This window comes from Salvelinus namaycush, chromosome 19 (assembly GCF_016432855.1).
Source record: "Salvelinus namaycush isolate Seneca chromosome 19, SaNama_1.0, whole genome shotgun sequence".
Classification (NCBI taxonomy): domain Eukaryota; kingdom Metazoa; phylum Chordata; class Actinopteri; order Salmoniformes; family Salmonidae; genus Salvelinus; species Salvelinus namaycush.
Window position 1 is genome coordinate 31303113 of NC_052325.1, and position 23289 is coordinate 31326401.

The 23289-nt window shown below is 41.7% G+C and overlaps 1 protein-coding gene and 1 pseudogene across 1 annotated transcript; both read left to right on the plus strand.

Moving 5' to 3' along the window:
* Nucleotides 1–6: 6 nt before the first annotated feature.
* On the plus strand, nucleotides 7–9790 carry LOC120063984 (annotated as a pseudogene).
* Nucleotides 9791–13758: 3968 nt separating this feature from the next.
* On the plus strand, nucleotides 13759–18964 carry prmt2 (protein arginine methyltransferase 2). Its single transcript, XM_039014295.1, is given in 9 exon segments — nucleotides 13759–13782; nucleotides 15653–15747; nucleotides 15785–15872; nucleotides 16115–16276; nucleotides 16535–16699; nucleotides 16884–16972; nucleotides 17710–17839; nucleotides 18496–18632; nucleotides 18723–18964. Coding segments are annotated over 9 exon segments (1086 nt in total). The 3' UTR covers nucleotides 18919–18964.
* Nucleotides 18965–23289: the final 4325 nt, after the last annotated feature.

Consider the following 23289-nt stretch of genomic DNA (forward strand, 5'->3'; position numbering starts at 1 on the left):
AAGGAAATGGGTTGGGGCTGTGTATGTGACCGGGGCTGTGTAAGTTTGGTTATTTTGATTTCCAAGTCAAAAAAGGAGAGTAAAAAAAAACTGAAAATGCCTCAATTTATTTTTCGCTTCTGAATTTGAAAATTGCATTATTTTCTCATTTATTGTATCAAAATTGGACATGGAATAACGGGAAACAAATAACCACTTTTATTCAATTTTTGTTTTTTGTTTTGTTCATACCCGGAAGTACACACCTCCTCATAGAAAATTGACAGGACTTAGTGGCGGTGTTAACACCCTAGGTTGGCAGTCCAAAGAAAGGATTAGACTATGACTGGAAGATAAAAAATACTAATGTTAGCTAAGATGCAGAACTTTTTAGGAAGTTTGCATGCCAATAGAACAAACTGAACAAAGTTGGCTTGCACTAGCTGGCTACTGACTATACTCATGTTAGATAGTAGTAGCTAGTGGAAGTAAGTTAGTCCCTCAACCTGCTATAAGATGAAGCTGCCTGACCAGAGCTACCTGCTGCGGAAAGGTCAAATTTCTCCATTACTTTCTGTAGCTACTTAGCTAGATCTTCAGTCGGCTGATGGTGTTTATTTACTGAGTAATAATGAACAGTAGTTACTGTAAATGGTCTATCTGGTACTTTATATAGCTAACTTAGGTATTGCTTACACATACAACAATATCCAGTTAAGCTATAGCGAAATGCAGACATAGGCTATACTCTTCAGTTGTGAACACGACTACTGCTACGACAATTGGCCTAGGATCTTAATTCGATTAGCCTGTTGTTGCAGGAAATGCAGAATTGTAGTGTATTCAAGGTTTTAAAAGGCTTCTAAAGTTTGTAGTTTACACTTTAAAATGTCAGACTTGATTTTCCCTAAAATGTATCAACCTCTACAAAAATATCCATTAATTATAATCCATACAATAATTCTAATTTCCTGTTGCTGCAGGATTATTTTCCTGCTGTGAGAAAATGGTCAAATTAAGATCCTACATCTGTACAGTGCCTTTGGAAAGTATTCAGACCCATTGACTTTTTCCACATTTCGTTACGTTACAGCCTTATTCTAAAATGGATGTAAAAAAAAATCCTCAGCAATCTACACACAATACCCCATAATGACAAATTGAAAACAGTTTTGTAGAAATACCTTATTTACATAAGTATTCAGACCCTTTGCTATGAGACTCAAAATTGAGCTCAGGTGCATCCTGTTTCCATTGATCATCCTTGAGATGATTCTACAACTTGATTAGAGTCCACCTGTGGTAAATTCAATTGAGTGGACATGATTTGGAAAGGCACACACCTGTCTATATAAAGGTCCCACAGTTGACAGTGCATGTCAGAGCAAAAAGCAAGCCATGAGGTCGAAGGAATGGTCTGTAGAGCGCCGAGACAGGATTGTGTCGAGGCACAGATCTGGGGTAGGGTACCAAAACATTTCTGCAGCATTGAAGGTCCCCAAGAACACAGTGGCCTCCATCATTCTTAAATGGAAGAAGTTTGGAACTACCAAGACCCTTCCTAGAGCTGGCCGCCCGGCCAAACTGAGCAATCGGGGGAGAAGGGCCTTGGTCAGGGAGGTGACCAAGAATCTGCTGGTCCCTCTGACAGAGCTCTAGATTTCCTCTGTTGAGATGGGAGAACCTTCCAGAAGGACAACCACCTCTGCAGCACCCCACCAATCAGGCCTTTATGGTAGAGTGGCCAGACGGAAGCCACTCCTCAGTAAAAGGCACACTATAGCCTGCTTGGAGTTTGCCAAAAGGCACTTAAAGACTCTCAGACCACGAGAAACAAGATTCTCTTGTCTGATAAAACCACGTCTGGAGGAAACCTGGCACCATCCCTACAGTGAAGCATGGTGGTGGCAGCATCATGGGTGGAGGCAGCATCATGCAGGGGCTTAGGCTGGGACTGCTGGTTCTGCCTTTCCCTGTGTCCTACACCTGTCCAGGGGGACAAGGTCCTGGTGATGCTTGTAGGGGGGAGCCACTGGCTGAGCATGAAGTTGCTGGTGAAGGAGCTGGTGTCCAGAGGCCATGAGATGGTTGTGCTGGTCCCTGACACATCCATCCTCATCCAGGGCTCTGACTACTACAGGACTGAGACCTTCAGGGTCCCCTACAGCAAGGCACAACTGGACGAGAACTTCAACAAACTGAAGGACGCTGTGCTCCTCAAGGCCCCGGATGTAACGGACATATTCGTGAACGTGCAGCACCTGGTTCACTTCACCACCATGCAGGTGAAAGGTTGTGAGGGTCTGCTATATGATGAGCCCCTGATGCAGTGACTGAGAGGAGAAATATTTTAGCTGATGCTGGCTGACCCCTTCCTACCCTGTGGATCCGTCATCGCTCACTCCTTCAACATCCCAGCGGTTTACTTCGAGGGGGATCCCCTGTGGGCTGGATGAGAAGGCTGCCCAGTGCCCCACTCCCCCATCCTACGTACCACGCTTATTCTCCGGCAACACTGACAACATGGATTTCCTAGGGAGGGTTAAGAACATGCTCATGTACAGTCTGGAGACCTACCTGTGTACGGTAATGTTTGCCAGCTTTGACGAGCTGACCAGTAGGTACCTGGAGAAGGACATGACGTACAGGGAACTGCTGAGTCACGGTGCGATCTGGCTGCTGAGGTATGACTACTCCTTTGAGTATCCCAAATCCAGGATGCCCAACATGGTCAACATTGGAGGCATCAACTGTGGTAAAAGAGTCTCATAAGAATATGTTTCAGAATAAACAACTTCAACTGTGCGTAGCTGTGCAACCTATATGGATCCAGGTACAGAAACCTCAAGGGATAGATTCACTACTGTGGCAATTGTACCCCCACCCCCCACACCCCAAAAAATACAAAGAAAAAACATTCAAATAGAGTTTCTGCTCAACATTCACTTTGGGAGAACGTCCCTCTCTGTACTACCCTCCATTCTCTCTTTTCTAAACACTGTGTTCAGCCAGTGAAACCTGAGCCAGGAACAGCATTGATGTGTCCCAAATGGTACCCTACCCCTTATATAGTGAACTACTTTTGACCAGAACCCTATGGGCCCTGGTCAAAAGTATTTGAGTAATAGGGTGCCATTTAGGACAGACCACAGTTATTTCTTCCTGGAATGTGGCCACTGTAATCTAACAGAGGAACTGAGGGGCCCTTCTAGTTCCTACCCTACAAACCACAGGAAGATAAACTACTCTGCAGGGATTGTTCTGTGGGGTAAGGGTTGGGGTTAGCTGTGATTGTTATAGGGTTTATTATGCCTTTGTCTTCTATGAATACAGGGTGTGTTATCAAAGCATGGTATCCTTTCACAACTTCACCCTCCCTCCTTCAGTTAATGTTTTGTTAACCAGACCAAAGACTGTTCTAATACTGATGTGTGGAATTTAAACATACATTTTTCATGTGAATTAAATCATGCAATGAATACAATAGGTGTAGACCTTACAGTGAAGTGCTTACTTACAAGCCCCAAACCAACAATGCAGTTTAAAAAATCTGAATAAGAAATAAAAGAAAAGGAACACTTCACCTGGGGGATCTTCTGAGACCAGCCACCCGGACAGCTGATGAAATTTAGGAGTATTTATGTCTGTAATAAAGCGCTTTTGTGTGGAAAAACTCATTCTGATTGGTTGGACCTGGCTCCCCAGTGGGTGGGCGTGGCTCCCAAGTGGGTGGGCCTATGCCCTCCCAGGCCCACCCATGTTCCCAGGCCCACCCATGGCTGCGCCCCCGCCCAGTAACATGAAATCCATAGATTAGGGCTTAATTAATTTATTTCAGTTGACTGATTTCCTCATAAAATTGTTGCGTGTTGCGTTTATATTTTTGTTCAGTGTAAATGTAAAATGTTTTTGTTAACTAACTCTTCCCCGTGCCTCAACAGGACCTGCAGGAGTTTGTGGATGAGTCAGGAGAGGATGGCTTCGTGGTCTTCACCCTGGGCTCTATGATCTCTCAGATGCCTGAGGAGAAAGCCAAGCAGTTCTTTGATGCCTTCAGCAGGATCCCTCAGAGGGTAAGGACTCCTCGATGCTGTCCCAAATGGCACCCTATTCCATATATTGCACTACTTTTGACCACAGCTGGTCAAAAGTAGTGCACTATATAGGGAATATGGTGTTTGGAACGCGTCCATCATCTGTCTATTACATAACGTTTCCCACAGTTAACCCTTTCTGACTAACACAATCTTTAAGTATACAGTCTCTACGTCTTCTGTAGACATCAACAACTGACAACATATTTCCTGAGCTTTCTTGCATCTCCTAGATATAGGACAGACACTTTAAAACCTTATTCCTTACTGTCTTTTTTGCTATTTATGAATGAATGTGTTTCTATGGGCTGTAGTAGTAAAGGCCAAATTCAATATTTTATCAAATACAATTTTTTATATATATTTTTAATACTAAATGGGGTCCTAAAATTCTAAATCAAATAGCTAAATGATCAATAGTATGACCATCTTAAAACAATTCCATATGTTAGCTTAGTCATGCACTGCAATGACACGATTGACTGATGATTGGTTGAAATAAATTCATAAGAAGAAGATTGAGGGAGCTATACTGTTAGAGTTCAGCCTGTGTGTCCATGTATACTGATGATTCAACCCTATATGTGTCAGCAACCACAGCTAGTGATATCAATGCAACCCTGAACAAAGAGTTGCAGTCAGTTTTAGAATGGGTGGCCAGTACTAAACTGGTCCTTAACATCTCTAAAACTAAGACCATTGTATTTGGTACAAATCATTCTTTAAGATCTAGACCTCAGCTGAATCTGGTAATGAATGGTGTGGCTGTTGAACAAGTTGAGGAGACTAAATTACTTGGTGTTACCTTAGATTCTAAACTGTCATGGTCAAAAATGATTGAATGGTTGTAAGTCTGTCTGTGGTAAAGAGATGCTAAAGAGACACCACACTACACAAAGCAAGTCCTGCAGGCTCTAGTTTTATCTTATCTTGATTAATGTCCAGTCGTATGGTTAAGTGCCGCAAAGGACCTAGTTAAGCTGCAGCTGGCCCAGAAAAGAGTGGCACATTTTGCTCTTCATTGTAGTCAGAGGGCTAATATCAATACTATGCATGCCAGTCTCTCTTGGCTAAAAGTTGAGACTGACTGCATCGCTTCTTATTTTTATAATAAACAAATTGTTTGCATAGTCAACTTACATACAACACTGACAAACACACTTACCCCACCAGACATGCCACCAGGGGTCTTTCCCAGTCCCCAGGTCGGGAACAAATTCCAAAAAACATACAGTATTATACAGAGCCATGATTGCAGGGAACTCCCTTCCATATCAAAAACAAATAAAGCAACACCTCCAGTCACAAGGCCTCTCCCCCATATAACCTACTTGTTGTATGCACTGACATGTATGTGTAACTGATAGATGCACACACACGCAAACTACATGTTAATGTACAGTATGTCAGTTGTAAAATCTTGTCTGTAATGTATTTTTCGTTATGTGTCAGACCCCAGTAAGACTAGCTGTCGCCATTGGCGTCAGTTAATGGGGATCCTAATAAAACAAAATCAATACAGCCTTATTGTATAATTATCTATAGTAGAAAGCAATGGGTTAGAAGAAGCCTACATAACCAACCCGTAATGCAAAATGCAACATCCATTTATGGCCAGCTATGTAAACTCTAACACTGATTTATCCTGCAATAGATGTCATTAAATTGGTAATATTCATTTTTGTCTTCTTCTAATGCCTTAAGGGGAAAGTAATCTGAAAGTAATTAGATTACGTTACTGAGTTTGGGTAATCTAAAAGTTACGTTACTGATTACTATTTTGGACAGGTAACTAGTAACTAACGGATTACATTTAGAAAATGACCTACCCAACGCTGCATATAGGCCTAATCTCCAATCCACCATTAATCTAATCTAGACTAAGAACAAGTCCTTTGTCCCCCGTTGTACTTAACTCTGAGGAATGCTGTAATTACATGGAGTTTCAATGACATTTGCATATTCTCCATTCTTCATATACAACGTCAAGTGTCATGGCAAGCTGCTGTTCTATGTTGTTCAGTTTGTGTGGAGTACACTGGAGCTATGCCTTAACGCTCCAGACACACATTTATATTCCACTACAAAGTGGTGTACCTTCACCACTATATCCAGAATTGGCAGATGATTCTATATGACTTGATTAGCTAAGTAAACTGTTGTTCTCTGTTTTAAGGTGGTGTGGAGGTACACAGGAGTGGTGCCTGAGAACGCTCCAGACAACGTCAGATTGATGAAGTGGCTTCCTCAGAATGATCTGCTGGGTTGGTTTAGTCTCTCATCATCAGAGATAATGTTACAATGATATAGTTATGATGAAAACCACCTGGGTTACAGAAGTTAGAGGGGTACTCTTCTCAGTAAACACATGCTACTGTTGTTGCCATTTTGCAAGAGAAACAATACATCTTCTTCTTCGTGGTGAATGTTCTATGTTCCATGTTCTAGGCCACCCCAAGGTCAAGGCCTTCATCACCCACGGAGGAACCCACGGTATCTACGAGGGGATCTGTAACAGTGTTCCCATGGTGATGCTTCCGTTGTTTGGTGACCAGAGTGACAATGTACACCGCATGGCAGTGAGGGGTGTCGGGGAGGTGCTCAATTTGTTCGATATCACCTCAGACAAACTGGTGGAGGCCCTCAACAAGGTCATCAACGACAAGAGGTCAGACATCATGTTAACGTAATACAAGGAAGTATACTGAACAAAAATATAAACTCAACATGCAACAATTTCTACGATTTTACTGAGTTACAGTTCATATGAGGAAATCAGTCAATTGAAATGAATTAATTAGGCCCTAATCTATGGATTTCACATGACTGGGAATACAGATATGCATCTGTTGGTCACATATACCTTTAATAAAAAATGGGCCTCAGGATCACGTCATCGTATTTTTGTACATTCAAATTGCCAATCGATAAAATGCAATTGTGTTTGTTGTCTATAGCTTATGCCTGCCCATAGCATAACCCCACCACCACGGGACACTCCGTTCACAACATTGACATCAGCAAACCGCTCACCCACACAACGCCATACACATGGTCTGCGGTTGTGAGGCCAGTTGGACGTACTGTCACATTTTATTAAAACAACGTTGGAGGCGGCTTATGATAGAGAAATGAACATTAAATTAGCTTGCAACAGCTCTGGTGGACATTCCTACAGTCAGCATGCCAATTGCACGCTCTTCAGACATCTGAGGCATTGTGTTGTGTGACAAAACTGCACATTTTAGAGTGTCCCTAGCTCAAGGTGCACCTGTATAATGATCATGCTGTTTAATCAGCTTCTTGATATGCCACACCTGTCAAGTGGATGGATTATCTTGGCAAAGACAAAATGTTCACTAACAGGGATGTAAACAAATTTGTGCACAAAATTTGAGAGAAAAAAGCTTTTTGTGCATATGGAACATTTCTGGGACCAACATTTTACATGCTGCGTTTATATTTTTGTTCAGAATAATAATGTTACAAGGACATGTTATACACTGAAAATACAAACTATGAACCTCTTAAATGAAACTACATGTAATCTAAAATTGAATCTTTGTAATCCCTGAAAGTCATTTTTATCATGAGGACCATCAACAATAACTAGTAATGCTGCATACTCCAAGATAGGTTAAAATCTTGCCTTTTTGGTAATTTTTTAAATAAATTGCTAAGGTGTAGACACGTTGTAGGACACAAGCTCAAATAAACAGGACAAGCAGGATAAAAATATAGCAGTGCAAACAGTACAGGGACCAAATCTTAACTCGAGATCTACATATTGAGTTTCAGTGCAAATATAATATTGTCAACAATGCATGATTTACATGAACGTCTGAGTTCCTCATTAGAATTCAGCCCCAGTCTATGAGGAGATTGTAAACCCTGTTGCATCTGTCCTTCCGCCCCAGTTACAAGGAGAAGATGCTGAAGCTGTCAGCGGTACATAAGGACCGTCCCATCGAGCCCCTGGACCTGGCTGTGTTCTGGGCGGAATTTGTGATGCGCCACGGAGGAGCAGAACACCTAAGACCTGCCGCTCACGACCTCAACTGGATCCAGTACCACAGTCTGGACGTGTTCACTCTGCTACTCACTATAGTTCTCATTGTTGTCATGGTCACCGTTAAATGCTGCAAAGTCTGCTTCCGCAAGTGTTGTGGAACGAAGAAGACTATGAAGAAGAAGAGTGAGTGAATGTCCTTCCTGTGGCCTAGGCCGGGATTCAATCCAAGGCTCGTTGTAGAGCGCTGTCGACAATAATGTGCCTTTAAAAGGCAATGTTCCTGTGTTTGCTGAGATCACATTCACAGTAAACGCTGCAGATGTTGGCTCAATCATAAAGTACCTTAAAATGTCAAGCGCGCTACAATGCGCTACAGATTGAATCCCAGCCCAAGCCATCAGGCCCTAGAGTTCAGAGTAACTATACTGCCCACTCTAGGTCCTGTGTATAACAGGGAGTGAATAGGCTACTGTAGGTTGAAGGAAAGAAACGCCTGACAGAGATTTGCCATTTTTATGTTTGTTTGATATCTCAGGATAATGTCAGAGTAACTTCATGTATCTGTTGTCAATAAGGCCTGATGCCTGCCACCAGCAAGACAGTCTCATTCCATCACAGGAGGTTGGTGGCACCTTAACTGCTGGTAATGGCTGGAGCGGAATGAGTGGAATGGTATCAAATACATCAAACATGTGGTTTCCATGTGTTTGATGCCATTTCATTTGTTCCATTACAGCCATTATTATGAGCCGTCCTCCCCTCAGCAGCCTCCTATGTATTCCACAGTCAGCCACTGTGCCTTGTAAAAAGCATGAGCTGATGCACACCCACATTGTTTTGTAGAGGTGCTAACCAACGAAGATTAAACTGTATAAAAATCAAGTTGCACAGTCAGAGTTGCCGAAACATTGGTTATTAGGTTTACTAAATCAATTGTTTGGAGTATATATATATATATATATATATATATATATATTGAGTGTACAACTTTCTTTCTTTTCATACAATTTAGGATCCTGGTAACACAACCAATATATGTCATGCTGGTATAAAGGATTTTGGAGACAGGCACAGTAATACACAATAGGGTTTTTTAATACAACCAAAACAAACACGTACGTATACAAAAACACTGGGCTGTACCCAAACAAAAGAGCGAGGGTAAACCTTGTTGAACGCCACAGGACGATTCCCATAATACACTATATATATATAGCACGCAGCATAGCAGCTGCACCAACGTACTCAAACCACCAATGGACATGGGAACAATAACCGACAGCCCAATGGAAACCAAAGGGCACACTTATACAAGTACTAATCAGTGGGAATAGGGGACAGGTGTGTGTAATGAATGTTCCGGAGGGATCCGTGACAATATAGTGGCAAGAGAGAATTTCTCTTCGTCTTTGAAAGGCATTTTGACAGTAAAAAGCTATGGCAGGTGTGTCATTTTGCCTGCGCCTCATTCGGTCTTCATCAAGGTCCAGAGAGCACCACTGACATTTTTTAAATATTTCCTCGCCGTCAAAATTTGCTAAATGTAGTCCTTTATCCATCGTTTTTGGAATTTCCAATGCTCCCTGACTGTCTAGCGTTCATTTCAGTAATTGTTTTTTGTTGTATAGTACTTTTTCACTGTTTGTAATGTTTCAAGTGAAAAAAACATTGTGAAAATCTACAAATAAATTGTAATACAAAGTTGCATCTTTGTCCCTTTTCATTGCAGTTAGAGAGAAAGGAAATGGGCTGGGGCTGTGTTAGTTAGGTTATTTTGATTTAAGTAAAAAAAATGGAGTAAAAAAAAAACAGAATTTTTCTTATCTGAATTTGAAAGTTGCCTTTATTGTATCAAAATTGGACATGGAATAACGGGAAACAAATAACCACTTTTATTCAATTTTTGTTTTGTTCATACCCGGAAGTACACACCTCCTCATAGAAAATTGACAGGACTTAGTGGCGGTGTTAACACCCTAGGTTGGCAGTCCAGAGAAAGGATTAGACTGGAAGATAAAAATACTAATTTTAGCTAAGATGCAGAACTTTTTAGGAAGTTTGCATGCCAATAGAACAAACTGAACAAAGTTGGCTTGCACTAGCTGGCTACTGACTATACTCATGTTAGATAGTAGCTAGTGGAAGTAAGTTAGTCCCTCAACCTGCTATAAGATGAAGCTGCCTGACCAGAGCTACCTGCTGCGGAAAGGTCAAATTTCTCCATTACTTTCTGTAGCTACTTAGCTAGATCTTCAGTCGGCTGATGGTGTTTATTTACTGAGTAATAATGAACAGTAGTTACTGTAAATGGTCTATCTGGTACTTTATATAGCTAACTTAGGTATTGCTTACACATACAACAATATCCAGTTAAGCTATAGCGAAATATACTCTTCAGTTGTGAACACGACTACTGCTACGACAATTGGCCTAGGATCTTAATTTGATCAGCCTGTTGCAGAAAATTTCCAGCACAGATGGAAATGCAAACTTGTAGTGTTTTCAAGGTTTAAAAGGATTCTAAAGTTTGTAGTTTACACTTTAAAATGTCAGACTTGATTTTCCCTAAAATGTATCAACCTCTACAAAAATATCCATTAATTATAATCCATACAATAATTCTCATTTCCTGTTGCTACAGGATTATTTTCCTGCTGTGAAAAAAAGTCAAATTAAGATCCTACATCTGTACAGTGCCTTTGGAAAGTATTCAGACCCATTGACTTTTTCCACATTTCGTTATGTTACAGCCTTATTCTAAAATGGATGTAAAAAAATCCTCAGCAATCTACACACAATACCCCATAATGACAAATTGAAATCAGGTTTGTAGAAATGCTTGCAAATAAAACAGAAAATACCTTATTTACATAAGTATTCAGACCTTTTGCTATGAGACTCAAAATTGAGCTCAGGTGCCGTCCTGTTTCCATTGATCATCCTTGAGATGATTCTACAACTTGATTAGAGTCCACCTGTGGTAAATTCAATTGAGTGGACATGATTTGGAAAGGCACACACCTGTCTATATAAAGGTCCCACAGTTGACAGTGCATGTCAGAGCAAAAAGCAAGCCATGAGGTCGAAGGAATGGTCTGTAGAGCGCCGAGACAGGATTGTGTCGAGGCACAGATCTGGGGTAGGGTACCAAAAACGTTTCTGCAGCATTGAAGGTCCCCAAGAACACAGTGGCCTCCATCATTCTTAAATGGAAGAAGTTTGGAACCACCAAGACCCTTCCTAGTGCTGGCCGCCCGGCCAAACTGAGCAATCGAGGGAGAAGGGCCTTGGTCAGGGAGGTGACCAAGAATCCGATGGTCCCTCAGACAGAGCTCTAGAGTTCCTCGGTTGAGATGGGAGAACCTTCCAGAAGGACAACCACCTCTGCAGCACTCCACCAATCAGGCCTTTATGGTAGAGTGGCCAGACGGAAGCCACTCCTCAGTAAAAGGCACACTATAGCCGCTTGGAGTTTGCCAAAAGGCACTGTTACGTTCCCAGTTTCTGTTGTGGTTTGTGTATTTGTATGTGTGTTTCAGGATGGCTTCCTGGATTCCTTTAAGCAGCTGATTGGTCGGCCCCATTGATGATTGGAGCTGACCCCGCCCTCTCGTCAGAAACAGCTGAGCATTCATTGAGCATTCTGCGCTGTGCTCTTGCAGTCATCTTTTCAGGACGGCCACTCCTAGGGAGAGTAGCAACAGTACTGAACTTTCTCCATTTATAGACAATTTGTCTTACCGTGGACTGATGAACATCAAGGCTTTTAGAGATACTTTTGTAACTCTTTCCAGCTTTATGCAAGTCAACAATTCTTAATGTTAGGTCTTCTGGGATTTATTTTATTTGAGGCATGGTTCACATCAGGAAATGCTTCTTGTGAATAACAAACTCAAATTTTATGAGTGTTTTTAATAGGGCAGGGCAGCTCTAATCAACATCTCCAATCTCGTCTCATTGACTGGAGACGAGATTGACTCATTGATCCAGGTTAGCTGACTCCTGACTCCAATTAGCTTTTGGAGAAGTTATTAGCCTAGGGGTTCACATACTTTTTCCAGCCTACACTGTGAATGTTTAAATGATGTATTCAATATAGACAAGAAAAATACAATCATTTGTGTGATATAAGTTTAAGCACACCGTTTGTCTGTTGTTGTGACTTAGATGAAAATCATATCAAATTTTATGACCAATTTATGCAGAAATCCAGGTAATTCCAAAGGGTTCACATACTTTTTCTTACAACTGTATGCACACTATCATTCAAAAGTTTGGGGTCACTTTGAAATTTCCTTGTTTTTGAAGAAATGCACATTTTTTGTCCATCAAAATAACATCTAATTGATCAGAAATACAGTGTAGACATTGTTAATGTTGTAAATTACTATTGTAGCTTGAAACGGCTGATTTTTTTTATGGAATATCTACATAGGCGTACAGAGGCCCATTATCAGCAACCATCACTCCTGTGTTCCAATGGCAGATTGTGTTAGATAATCCAAGTTTATCATTTTTAAAGACTAATTGATCATTAGAAAATCCTTTTGCAATTATGTTAGCACAGCTGAAAGCTGTTGTTCTCATTAAAGAAGCAATACAATTGGCCTTCTTTAGACTAGTTGAGTATCTGGAGCATCAGAATTTGTGTATTCAATTACAGGCTCAAAATGGCCAGAAACAAAGACTTCCTTCTGTAACTCTTCAGTCTATTCTTGTTCTGAGAAATGAAGGCTATTCCATGCGAGAAATTGCCAAGAAACTGAAGATCTCGTGCAATGCTGTGTACTACTCCCTTCACAGAACAGCACAAACTGGCTCTAACCAGAATAGAAGGAGTGGGAGGCCCAGATTGCTGATTGTTGCTGATAATGGACTTCTGTATGCCTATGTAGATATTCCATTTTTAAAAATCAGCCGTTGCCAGCTACAATTGTCATTTACAACATTAACAATGTCTACACTGTATTTCTGATCAATTTTATGTTATTTTAATGGACAAAAAAAATTGCTTTTATTTCAAAAACAAGGACATTTCTAAGTGACCCCAAACTTTTGAACGGTAGTGTATGTCTATACTGTTTGTCTATGTCTGTCCCTGACACCTATTGAAAGATTAGTGGAATCTGTGTGGGTAGCTGGACAGGTAGGATGACTGACAGTGAAGGTGAACAGGTGGTCACGTGTCAGGTGACAGAGGAATGGATGAGACTGAGGCAGGAATTCCTTTAACCATAAAGTGGTATATTTACTGAGTAGTCTGTGCTGCATAACAAAGGAAACAAAATAACATGTATCCAATCAAATTCATAATCACAAAGATCAAGTCATAACAAGCATTCATGATAAACATAATTAGGGAATTCAACAATCCAGTTCATTAAGAAGTCAATAGTAATCATCCGTGAGTCATTTAGGCTCGTAACTATTTTTCATAAATCATGAAAGAATACAAACAGTGAATGGTTATTCAATCTATAATCCCCATTATTTTGATATCAAAGTCGATCAGTTAGCAAACAATGACGTTTCTCATTTCACCCTTTCAATTGTCTTCATGTGTACATGTAATTAATTTAATTACATATTAACCATATCGATTGCATAATTGGCCTATGAGGAGCATTAGGGCCGTGATCATTGACCATTCACATTACACCATATGTTTGAAGCATGCGCTCCAAGCCACGCTCCGCGGTAGTAACTATAAACAATAACTGATGGCCCACTCTCCCGCTCGCAACAGATAGTTCAGATGAAAGGTAACAGAGTCGGTGGACTTACATGGATTCATGGACGCACAGAACTTCTGGAGCAGACGGAGTTAAGGAAGAGAAAGCAGCGAGATCAGGCGATGGCGTTTTCCTCCTTTTATGGGGATGAGATCTGTCCGTCATTGCCACCTGACCTAATTAAAGCTCCCCTGGCCCAGCTGAGTAAGTGGCCATGAATTAAAGGATTATTCCACCAACTCCATGTGCCTTTTCTACACCTATACTGTATGTCTGTCTCTGACCCCAGCTGTATGTCTACAGTATGTGTATGTCTGTCTCCGACCCCAGCTGTATGTCTACAGTATGTGTATGTCTGTCTCTGACCCCAGCTGTATGTCTACAGTATGTGTATGTCTGTCTCCGACCCCAGCTGTACGTCTACAGTATGTGTATGTCTGTCTCCGACCCCAGCTGTATGTCTACAGTATGTGTATGTCTGTCTCCGACCCCAGCTGTATGTCTACAGTATGTGTATGTCTGTCTCCGACCCCAGCTGTATGTCTACAGTATGTGTATGTCTGTCTCTGACCCCAGCTGTATGTCTACAGTATGTGTATGTCTGTCTCCGACCCCAGCTGTATGTCTACAGTGTGTGTATGTCTGTCTCTGACCCCAGCTGTATGTCTACAGTATGTGTATGTCTGTCTCTGACCCCAGCTGTATGTCTACAGTATGTGTATGTCTGTCTCTGACCCCAGCTGTATGTCTACAGTATGTGTATGTCTGTCTCCGACCCCAGCTGTATGTCTACAGTATGTGTATGTCTGTCTCTGACCCCAGCTGTATGTCTACAGTATGTGTATGTCTGTCTCCGACCCCAGCTGTATGTCTACAGTATGTGTATGTCTGTCTCCGACCCAAGCTGTATGTCTACAGTATGTGTATGTCTGTCTCCGACCCCAGCTGTATGTCTACAGTATGTGTATGTCTGTCTCTGACCCCAGCTGTATGTCTACAGTATGTGTATGTCTGTCTCTGACCCCAGCTGTATGTCTACAGTATGTGTATGTCTGTCTCTGACCCCAGCTGTATGTCTACAGTATGTGTATGTCTGTCTCCGACCCCAGCTGTATGTCTACAGTGTGTGTATGTCTGTCTCTGACCCCAGCTGTATGTCTACAGTATGTGTATGTCTGTCTCTGACCCCAGCTGTATGTCTACAGTATGTGTATGTCTGTCTCTGACCCCAGCTGTATGTCTACAGTATGTGTATGTCTGTCTCTGACCCCAGCTGTATGTCTACAGTATGTGTATGTCTGTCTCTGACCCCAGCTGTATGTCTACAGTATGTGTATGTCTGTCTCTGACCCCAGCTGTATGTCTACAGTATGTGTATGTCTGTCTCTGACCCCAGCTGTATGTCTACAGTATGTGTATGTCTGTCTCCGACCCCAGCTGTATGTCTACAGTATGTGTATGTCTGTCTCCGACCCAAGCTGTATGTCTACAGTATGTGTATGTCTGTCTCCGACCCCAGCTGTATGTCTACAGTGTGTGTATGTCTGTCTCCGACCCCAGCTGTATGTCTACAGTATGTGTATGTCTGTCTCTGACCCCAGCTGTATGTCTACAGTATGTGTATGTCTGTCTCTGACCCCAGCTGTATGTCTACAGTATGTGTATGTCTGTCTCTGACCCCAGCTGTATGTCTACAGTATGTGTATGTCTGTCTCTGACCCCAGCTGTATGTCTACAGTATGTGTATGTCTGTCTCTGACCCCAGCTGTTTGTCTATGTGTGTATGTTTATCGCTGACCCCATCTGACCTTAACCCTAACCCTCTCTGACCACAGCTGAGTTTCAGAGCTGGAGACAGGTTACTGGTCCACACCAAGACGTCAGCTGACTGGTGGTGGGCAGAGTTAGGAGGCCTCTGTGGCAACGTTCCATCTAGTTACCTGAAACAAGATGTGGAGGACAGTTACCTAAAACAAGGTGTGGAGGAGGACACCTCAGAGGACACCTCAGGACCCCTGGCAGGATGAAGAGTACTTTGGCAGCTATGGAACACTGGTTTGGCTTCTTGTCTCTCTCTCTTCCTAATTAACAATACATTAATTTCTACACAGTGATATTATTTGCATCCCAAATGGCATCCTTTTAAATATATATTTTACTACTTTTGACCAGGGCCCAGATTTGTCCCAAATGGCACCCTATTCCCTAATGTGCACTATATAGGGAAACGGGTGGCATTTGGGAGGTAGCCTATGCAACATGTGTTAATATTGTTGTCTGTGTTTCTGCTGACCCAGAGGCTTCAACTGGAGATGCTGAGTGACCGAGCGAGGACGGAGGCGTACCGCCAGGTGATTCTGACCAACAGCGCCCCCGTCACGGGGAAGGTGGTTATGGACCTGGGCTGTGGCACCGGAGTCATCAGCCTCTTCTGTGCCCGCCTGGCCCAGCCCAAAGCTGTAAGGATACCAAGATAATATATATATATATTATTATAATCAGTAACTATTCATATCGCAGATAAAAGTCTAAGATATTTTATTAAATTCATGTTTAGTGCCAGATAGCAGTCAACTTTTATTTTGAGCCTTCATATTACAATGCCTATATCTCCATCTAGGGAACAATGTACATTCAAACACCATGCGTTTGTGCTGTAGGTGTATGAAACTTCTGTTCTGTAAGTGTATTAAGTCCTGTGTTGTGTTGTTCTGTAGGTGTATGCATTGGAGGCCAGCTCCATAGCAGAACACACTGAGACCCTGGTGAGGCAGAACGGCTGTGAGGAGGTTGTGACAGTCTTCCAGGGTCGGGCTGAGGAGCTGGAGCTACCAGGCACAGTAGACATCCTGATCTCAGAGTGGATGGGCAACTGTCTGCTGGTAGGGAACTGTATGCTGCTAGGACTAGGAGTTATTGTTTTAACCTCTGAATCCACTAACACCATTGTTTCATAAAGACTTCTGTGATTGAGAACCTACTTGATTCTCATCTCCTGATCTCCACCATAGCAAAGCATTTTGCAATGGAAAATGAAATGAAAATCTCTCTGCCTGGTCCCGTCAGGCCCTGGACTACTACACAGAGAGGATGGGCTTCTGGGAGCAGCCCTACGGACTGGACTTCACTGCCCTCCAGAAAGATCCAAAGCTGGGGTTCAGCCCCAGTGGTCACACCATAGAAATATAATCACTAGAACAGACCTGGAGCCTCTGACCATGGTGATTCTATTTCATTATTATTGTATTATGATGATTCTATTTCTATGGGTCTCACTGACCATGTCCATTTGCGTTCTCTAAATGTAATCCCTGATGTGATCAGTTAATTGAGCTGTAGTTGTTATATAAGTATTCTTAGTTTGTTTTTCATGACGCTTTTGCCTGTTTTGTCATTTATTTTAAATGACATGAGTTGTCCTGAGGTGTTTGTCAAGTGTAAACCAGGAGTGTATGTAACTGTTTGTTTATTTCCAATGTGGAGGGTTTCAGTAGTGAGACTGTCTGTCAGGTGTGATGTCACAGTGATGCAACTACAGTAGGGACAACACTATGGACAGTAAGTTTTAACTACAATACCTTTGGGGTCAGTTTCCCAGATATAGATGAAGCCTGTACAAATCCTGAACTAAGAAGCACTTGCTTTTTAGTCCAGGACTAGGCTTAATCTGTTTCTGGCAAGCTGTCTCTCGGTGGTGAGGGTGTAGTTTGGTGTGAAGTGGTAAGCGTAACATCTATGGTAAAGTGGAACAACAAACTTAAAATTGCTCTGTCAGCTATGCTCCAGTCTTTACAGTGCAAATTAAACAACCAAACCAATCGGGTAAGTCTGTCATTGAACAATATTGAGTGGCTGTGAGTGGCTAGTTAATGTGACTGCCCCCACCCTCCAGATCCCTGGCCCAGTCAGAGTTCTTCTCCAGGCCCAGGTTCAGCCACCTCCTCCAGCCTGAAGACTGCCTGGCCACCCCCTGTGATGTCATCACTCTGGACATGCTCATGCTGCATGTTACAGATCTAGAGGTACAGTACGTCTGGTTCTCACAGATCTGGTACTGGATTATATACAGTGTAAATGTAAGGCATAATCAACAAGGGGCTAAGCGTTCTCTGGAAAATAATGAACGAAGTGGAAGGTGTGTTCCACGACGCACTAGCAGAGTGGAACTGAACTTCCACTGAGTTGCATTATTTTTCAGAGAACGTATGAAGCCCCGAGTTGATTATCCTTTTTATACCATGGCTATAATTTAATACATTTGCCACTAGAAATGTGTTAATTTGACAGGATAATGTGTTCAACACTCACTGAAGTAGCTAGCAAGTTTACTAGATGGCTACAGTAGTTGCTGTTGTAACCAAATAAACAGACTTGCTAGTTTAGCTAACCAAACCATCAGACCTAGCTTGCTATTATGAAAATAGAATTCAACAATACCAATACTGTTTTCAATTCAACTTTTGCTGTCAAAAGCAGCTCAAACAAAACGTGTAAAAATGAACTATAGGCATTGAATTCTACCGTGCAAATATACTGTGCGCTATAGGAAAATAACGCACACTCTAGAATGCCTTCAAGCCAATCAGAAAGGAGTATTCAACAATGCCATGGTGTAAAACAATATAATAACATGTAATTCACACACACATACATGTAAGTCAACGTGTTCCCTGTCTAGAAGCTGAGGGGCCAGTTTACCTTCATCGTGGAAAAGGCCGGGACATTCCACGGGTTCACTTCCTGGTTCAGAGTTCAGTTCCAGAGCCTGGAGAGAGACAAAACCACATTGGAGTTAGACACTGGGCCCTACTCTGAGTAAGTAGTGGAGGTAGACACTGGGCCCTAGCAGCTTTCACAATCAGTACAGCCAATGCGATATCAGCCTCTCCCTCTTCCCTCCATCAGGCCAACCCACTAGAAGCAGACTCTGTTCATGCTGGACGGGCCGATCTCGCTGCTCAGTGGAGAGACGGTGTCTGGAATCATTCTTCTACACCGGAACCCCATCTGGAGACGTCACATGACTGTGGAGCATCAGCAGCACAGAGGAAACAGGAAACTGCATGGCAAGTATCCTCTATCTTTTAGGGGTGAATCGTAATTCCCACTTACCTCAAATGTTCACTTATACCCATTTCAGACAGAAGATGTGGTATGTTACCTGTAAAGAATGACCCCCTTTCAAACAGCCCCTTATATACATATTAGTGGGTAACTGGAAAATTGGGTGGAGTGGGGGGTGTTGTTAAACCATGGGGGCTGTTTGTTTACCTCAACGTTTCACTTAGTTTCCCATTGACAGTAATGCATGACTAAGTGAAAATTCAACTTACAGTACCAGTCAAAAGTTTGGACACATCTACTCATTCCAGAGTTTTTTTCTTTATTTTTACTATTTTCTACATTTCATAATAATAGTGAGACATCAAAACTATGAAATAACATATATGGAATCATGTAGTAACCAAAAAAGTGTTAAACAAATCAAAATACATTTGAGATTTTTCAAAGTAGCCACCCTATGCCTTGATGACAGTTTTGCACACTCTTGCCATTCTCTCAACCAGCTTTACCTGGAATGCTTTTCCAACAGTCTTGAAGGAGTTCCCAAATTTGATGAGCACTTGTTGGCTGCTTTTCCTTCGCTCTGCGGTCCAACTCATCCCAAACCATCTCAATTGGGTTGAGGTCGGTGGTTGTGGAGGCCAGGTCATCTGATGCAACACTCCATCACTCTCCTTCTTGGTCAAAACAGCCTGGAGGTGTGTTGGGTCATTGTCCTGTTGAAAAACGAATTATAGTCTCACTAATCCCACAGATGAGATGGCATATCGCTGTGGTAGCCATGCTGGTTAAGTGTGCCTTGAATTCTAAATAAAACACGGACAGTGTCACCATCACACCTCCTCCTCCATGCTTCACGGTGGGAACCACACATGCGGAGGTCATCCGTTCATCATCCGTTCCATCCACTCTGCATCTCACAAAGACACTGTGGTTGGAACCAAACATCTCAAATGTAGACTCATCAGATCAAAGGACAGATTTCCACCAGTCTAATGTCCATTGCTCGTGTTTCTTGTCCCAAGCAAGTCTCTTCTTATTATTGGTGTCCTTTAGTAGTGGTTTCTTTGCAGAAATTCGACCATGAAGGCTTGATTCACACAGTCTCCTCTGAAAAGTTGATGTTGAGATGTGTCTATTACTTGAATTCTGTGAAGCATTTCTTTGGGCTGCAATCTGAGGTCCAGTTAACTCTAATGAACTTATCCTCTGCAGCAGAGGTATCTCTGGGTCTTCCTTTCCTGTGGCGGTCCTCATGAGAGCCTGTTTCATCATAGTGCTTGATGGTTTTTGTGACTGCACTTGAAGAAACTCAAAGTCCTTGACATTTTCCAGATTGACTGACCTTCATGTCTTAAAGTAATGATGGACTGTCGTTTCTCTTTGCTTATTTGACCTATTCTTGCCATAATATGGACTTGGGTCTTTTACCAAATAGGGCAATCTTCTTTATACCCTACCTTGTCAAAACCCAACTGATTGCCTCAAATGCATTAAGGAAATCAATTCTACAAATGACCAAGGCACACCTGTTCATTGAAATGCATTCCATGTGACTACCTCATGAAGCTGGTTGAGAGATTGCCAAAAGTGTGCAAAGCTGTCATCAAGGCAAAGGGTGACTACTTTGAAGAAACTCAAATATAAAATATATTTTGATTTGTTTAACACTTTTTTTGGTTACTACATGATTCCATATGTTATTTCATAGTGTTGATGTCTTCACTATTATTCTACAATGTAGAAAACAGTACAACATAAAGAAAAACCCTTGAATGTCCAAACTTTTGACTGGTACTGTAAGTGGAATTAAAGATTCACCCTGAAGTGTGTACAGTAACTTAATTACTAAGCATCCTTTCTCAGTCTTCTAACATTAATATAATGACGGATTCTACTGTGTTTTTGTAGATCTGGATATCTAAGAAGTTATAGACTTGTCACCTCACCTGTTGCTGTGTTCTCCCTGTAGGTCCAGACAAAGAGTTTCCCTATGTGGAGATGATGACATCATAGGCTGTCATTGAAGGATGTAGCAGCCAGACCTCTCTGATATTAGCCTAGTCCCAGATCTGTTTGTGGCTTTGCCTACTCCATTGTCATTGTCAAGCCAAACATGACAATTCCATAAGGAGTGTTGTGGAAATTACCACCAGGGACTCCAAGTCAAACTTAAATGATCATACTTTATTATCAGCAAGCTGGAGAGGTTCCAACAAACGTAATGCACCAAGTAGTACACGTCTGTCAGGAGCTCTGTCGGAGAAGTCCTGTTCTCTTATATACTGCTTTTGCAGACAAGTTATATTTGCATGATTTACATGATTAAATATTTGAATTCATCATTGACGTTTGGTTCATGTATGTGACCGACCAATACCTCACGAGGCTTCTTCTCTCCAAGCTGAGACCTTGAAACTGATATATCCTTTTCGGTTCTCAAAACAATGTTCTGGGCGTACTGACAAATTGCTTATACTGATAGGGATCAATCAGTCACTTGTATGAACCCAGTCGAATTGGTTATTAGAAAAGCACAAACATCAACATTTCCTTCACATTCTCTCCTCTTATATAAATGTTAGCGTTACATTTTAAGGTATGCATTAGATTATAGCTTCTATCAAAAGGTTCTATACTTCTACTAAAGTAAGTGAAATCAACACATAAAACCAGATACTTCATCCTTTCAAACCCTTCATTCTGGGATGTACAATCTAAACAGTTACACATATGCTTCATTACACAATTTAATTTATGGATTCTGTCAATGACATTTCAGCTGGAGCTTTTGTCGCGAGTGGCATGTACAATGCATTTTTTGTCTAAATTATTATAAATGTTGCAGTATGCAGACCTCCACAATCAACCTGATACCCCAAATAAACCATTTTGGACAAGCCTAAATTAATTACAGGCACAGTTGACCACCCCCCTCCATCCCGGCACTCATTCTTCTGGCGTTTCTTCATTTTCTTCCTTGGATAGTGTTTCAGTTTGTCCTCCCAATGGCAAATGTTCAAAGTGGATGGCCCTTGATAATGTCCCGCTTTCAATATCTGGGGAATAATTCTGATTTAAACCAAGCAGACGAATCTCTCACCTGAGCCACCACCATCCTTTACCGTCCATTGTGTCTTGTCCATTTTCGGACCAGTACAACAGCATGCTCACTCCACGTGGACCCATGTTGCACTCCTGAGAGAAAAGGCATGAGATAAAAGGCAGTTGATAGCTTCGACTGGATGCTGTGCACAGGTTGCTGGCTCGGACTCAGGTTTCAGGTAGAAGTGATGAAGGACCATATTGAACGCCATTGCCACCATCACTTCAGCCGGTTAGAAGGGGTGATGCTCACAATGTTCTCGGACAAATTATCCCTTCTATGCATCTACTGTAGATACCATCGGTTGTCACCTTCGCAATTACCTCGAGAGCGGACAGACCAGAACAACAGTTTAGTTTAGGGCATTTCTGATTAAGGAAATCCAGACAAACTATTCACTGTATGACAAATTATTACTTATACCAAAATTCTTAATACAAATGTCTAAGACAAATGTCAAAAAGAATAACAACACACAGTTGAAACCATTTTTGCAAATTGGCTTATACTCCCCTATCATCTTGGCGATCTCACCACAGAGTTACAGGGTCAGGGAGTTAGAGGGCTAATCCCTAGGGAGAAATCCTGACCATCCATTAGACACAATCTAGTGAGATTTGTATTGAAGCAAGACAAAAACAAAACAACAAACTTCTTCATATAAAACACCTTATCCTTTACTCAATCGAGCTCTCTGTCTATAAGATTACCTGGTTCACATGGCATAGTCTCAGCACTATCTGGTAACAATCCACAAACCCAACAATCTGCTACATTCTGTAGTACAGAGACATTACTAGCTATTTGTAAGAAAGTGTTTGACCCGGGGGAAAAAAATATTTTTTTTCTCCAAAAATCCCCTACATTTATTTTTTCCTTTTACAGGCAGGCATGTGAACAAAATCAATTTGCATATTTACCAAAGGGCCCCAGGGGACTGGTAATTCCCCCTTTGGAGACATGACTCACATCGTGATTCATGGGTCCCAAAAACACAACAGTGCAGGTTAAATAAAAAATTAACGAATTGGAATAACACATTAAATTAGAATTACAACTCTTGATGACTCCAAAAGGAAATAATTGTATCCCATAAGGTAATAGTAAAATAGACGAGAGACAGGTTTCCCTCATTCAGGGGCAGCGCTCTCTCTCTCTCTTTCTTGTGGTCCAAATCACAATATGACTATTGATAAATTATAAACTTCTTCCTAATTATCAGTGTTTACATATTACATTTAAATCTCACCCAATATCTCTATCCTTTCTAGTGAGGGTGATCAGGGCTCACAAGAAAGTCAG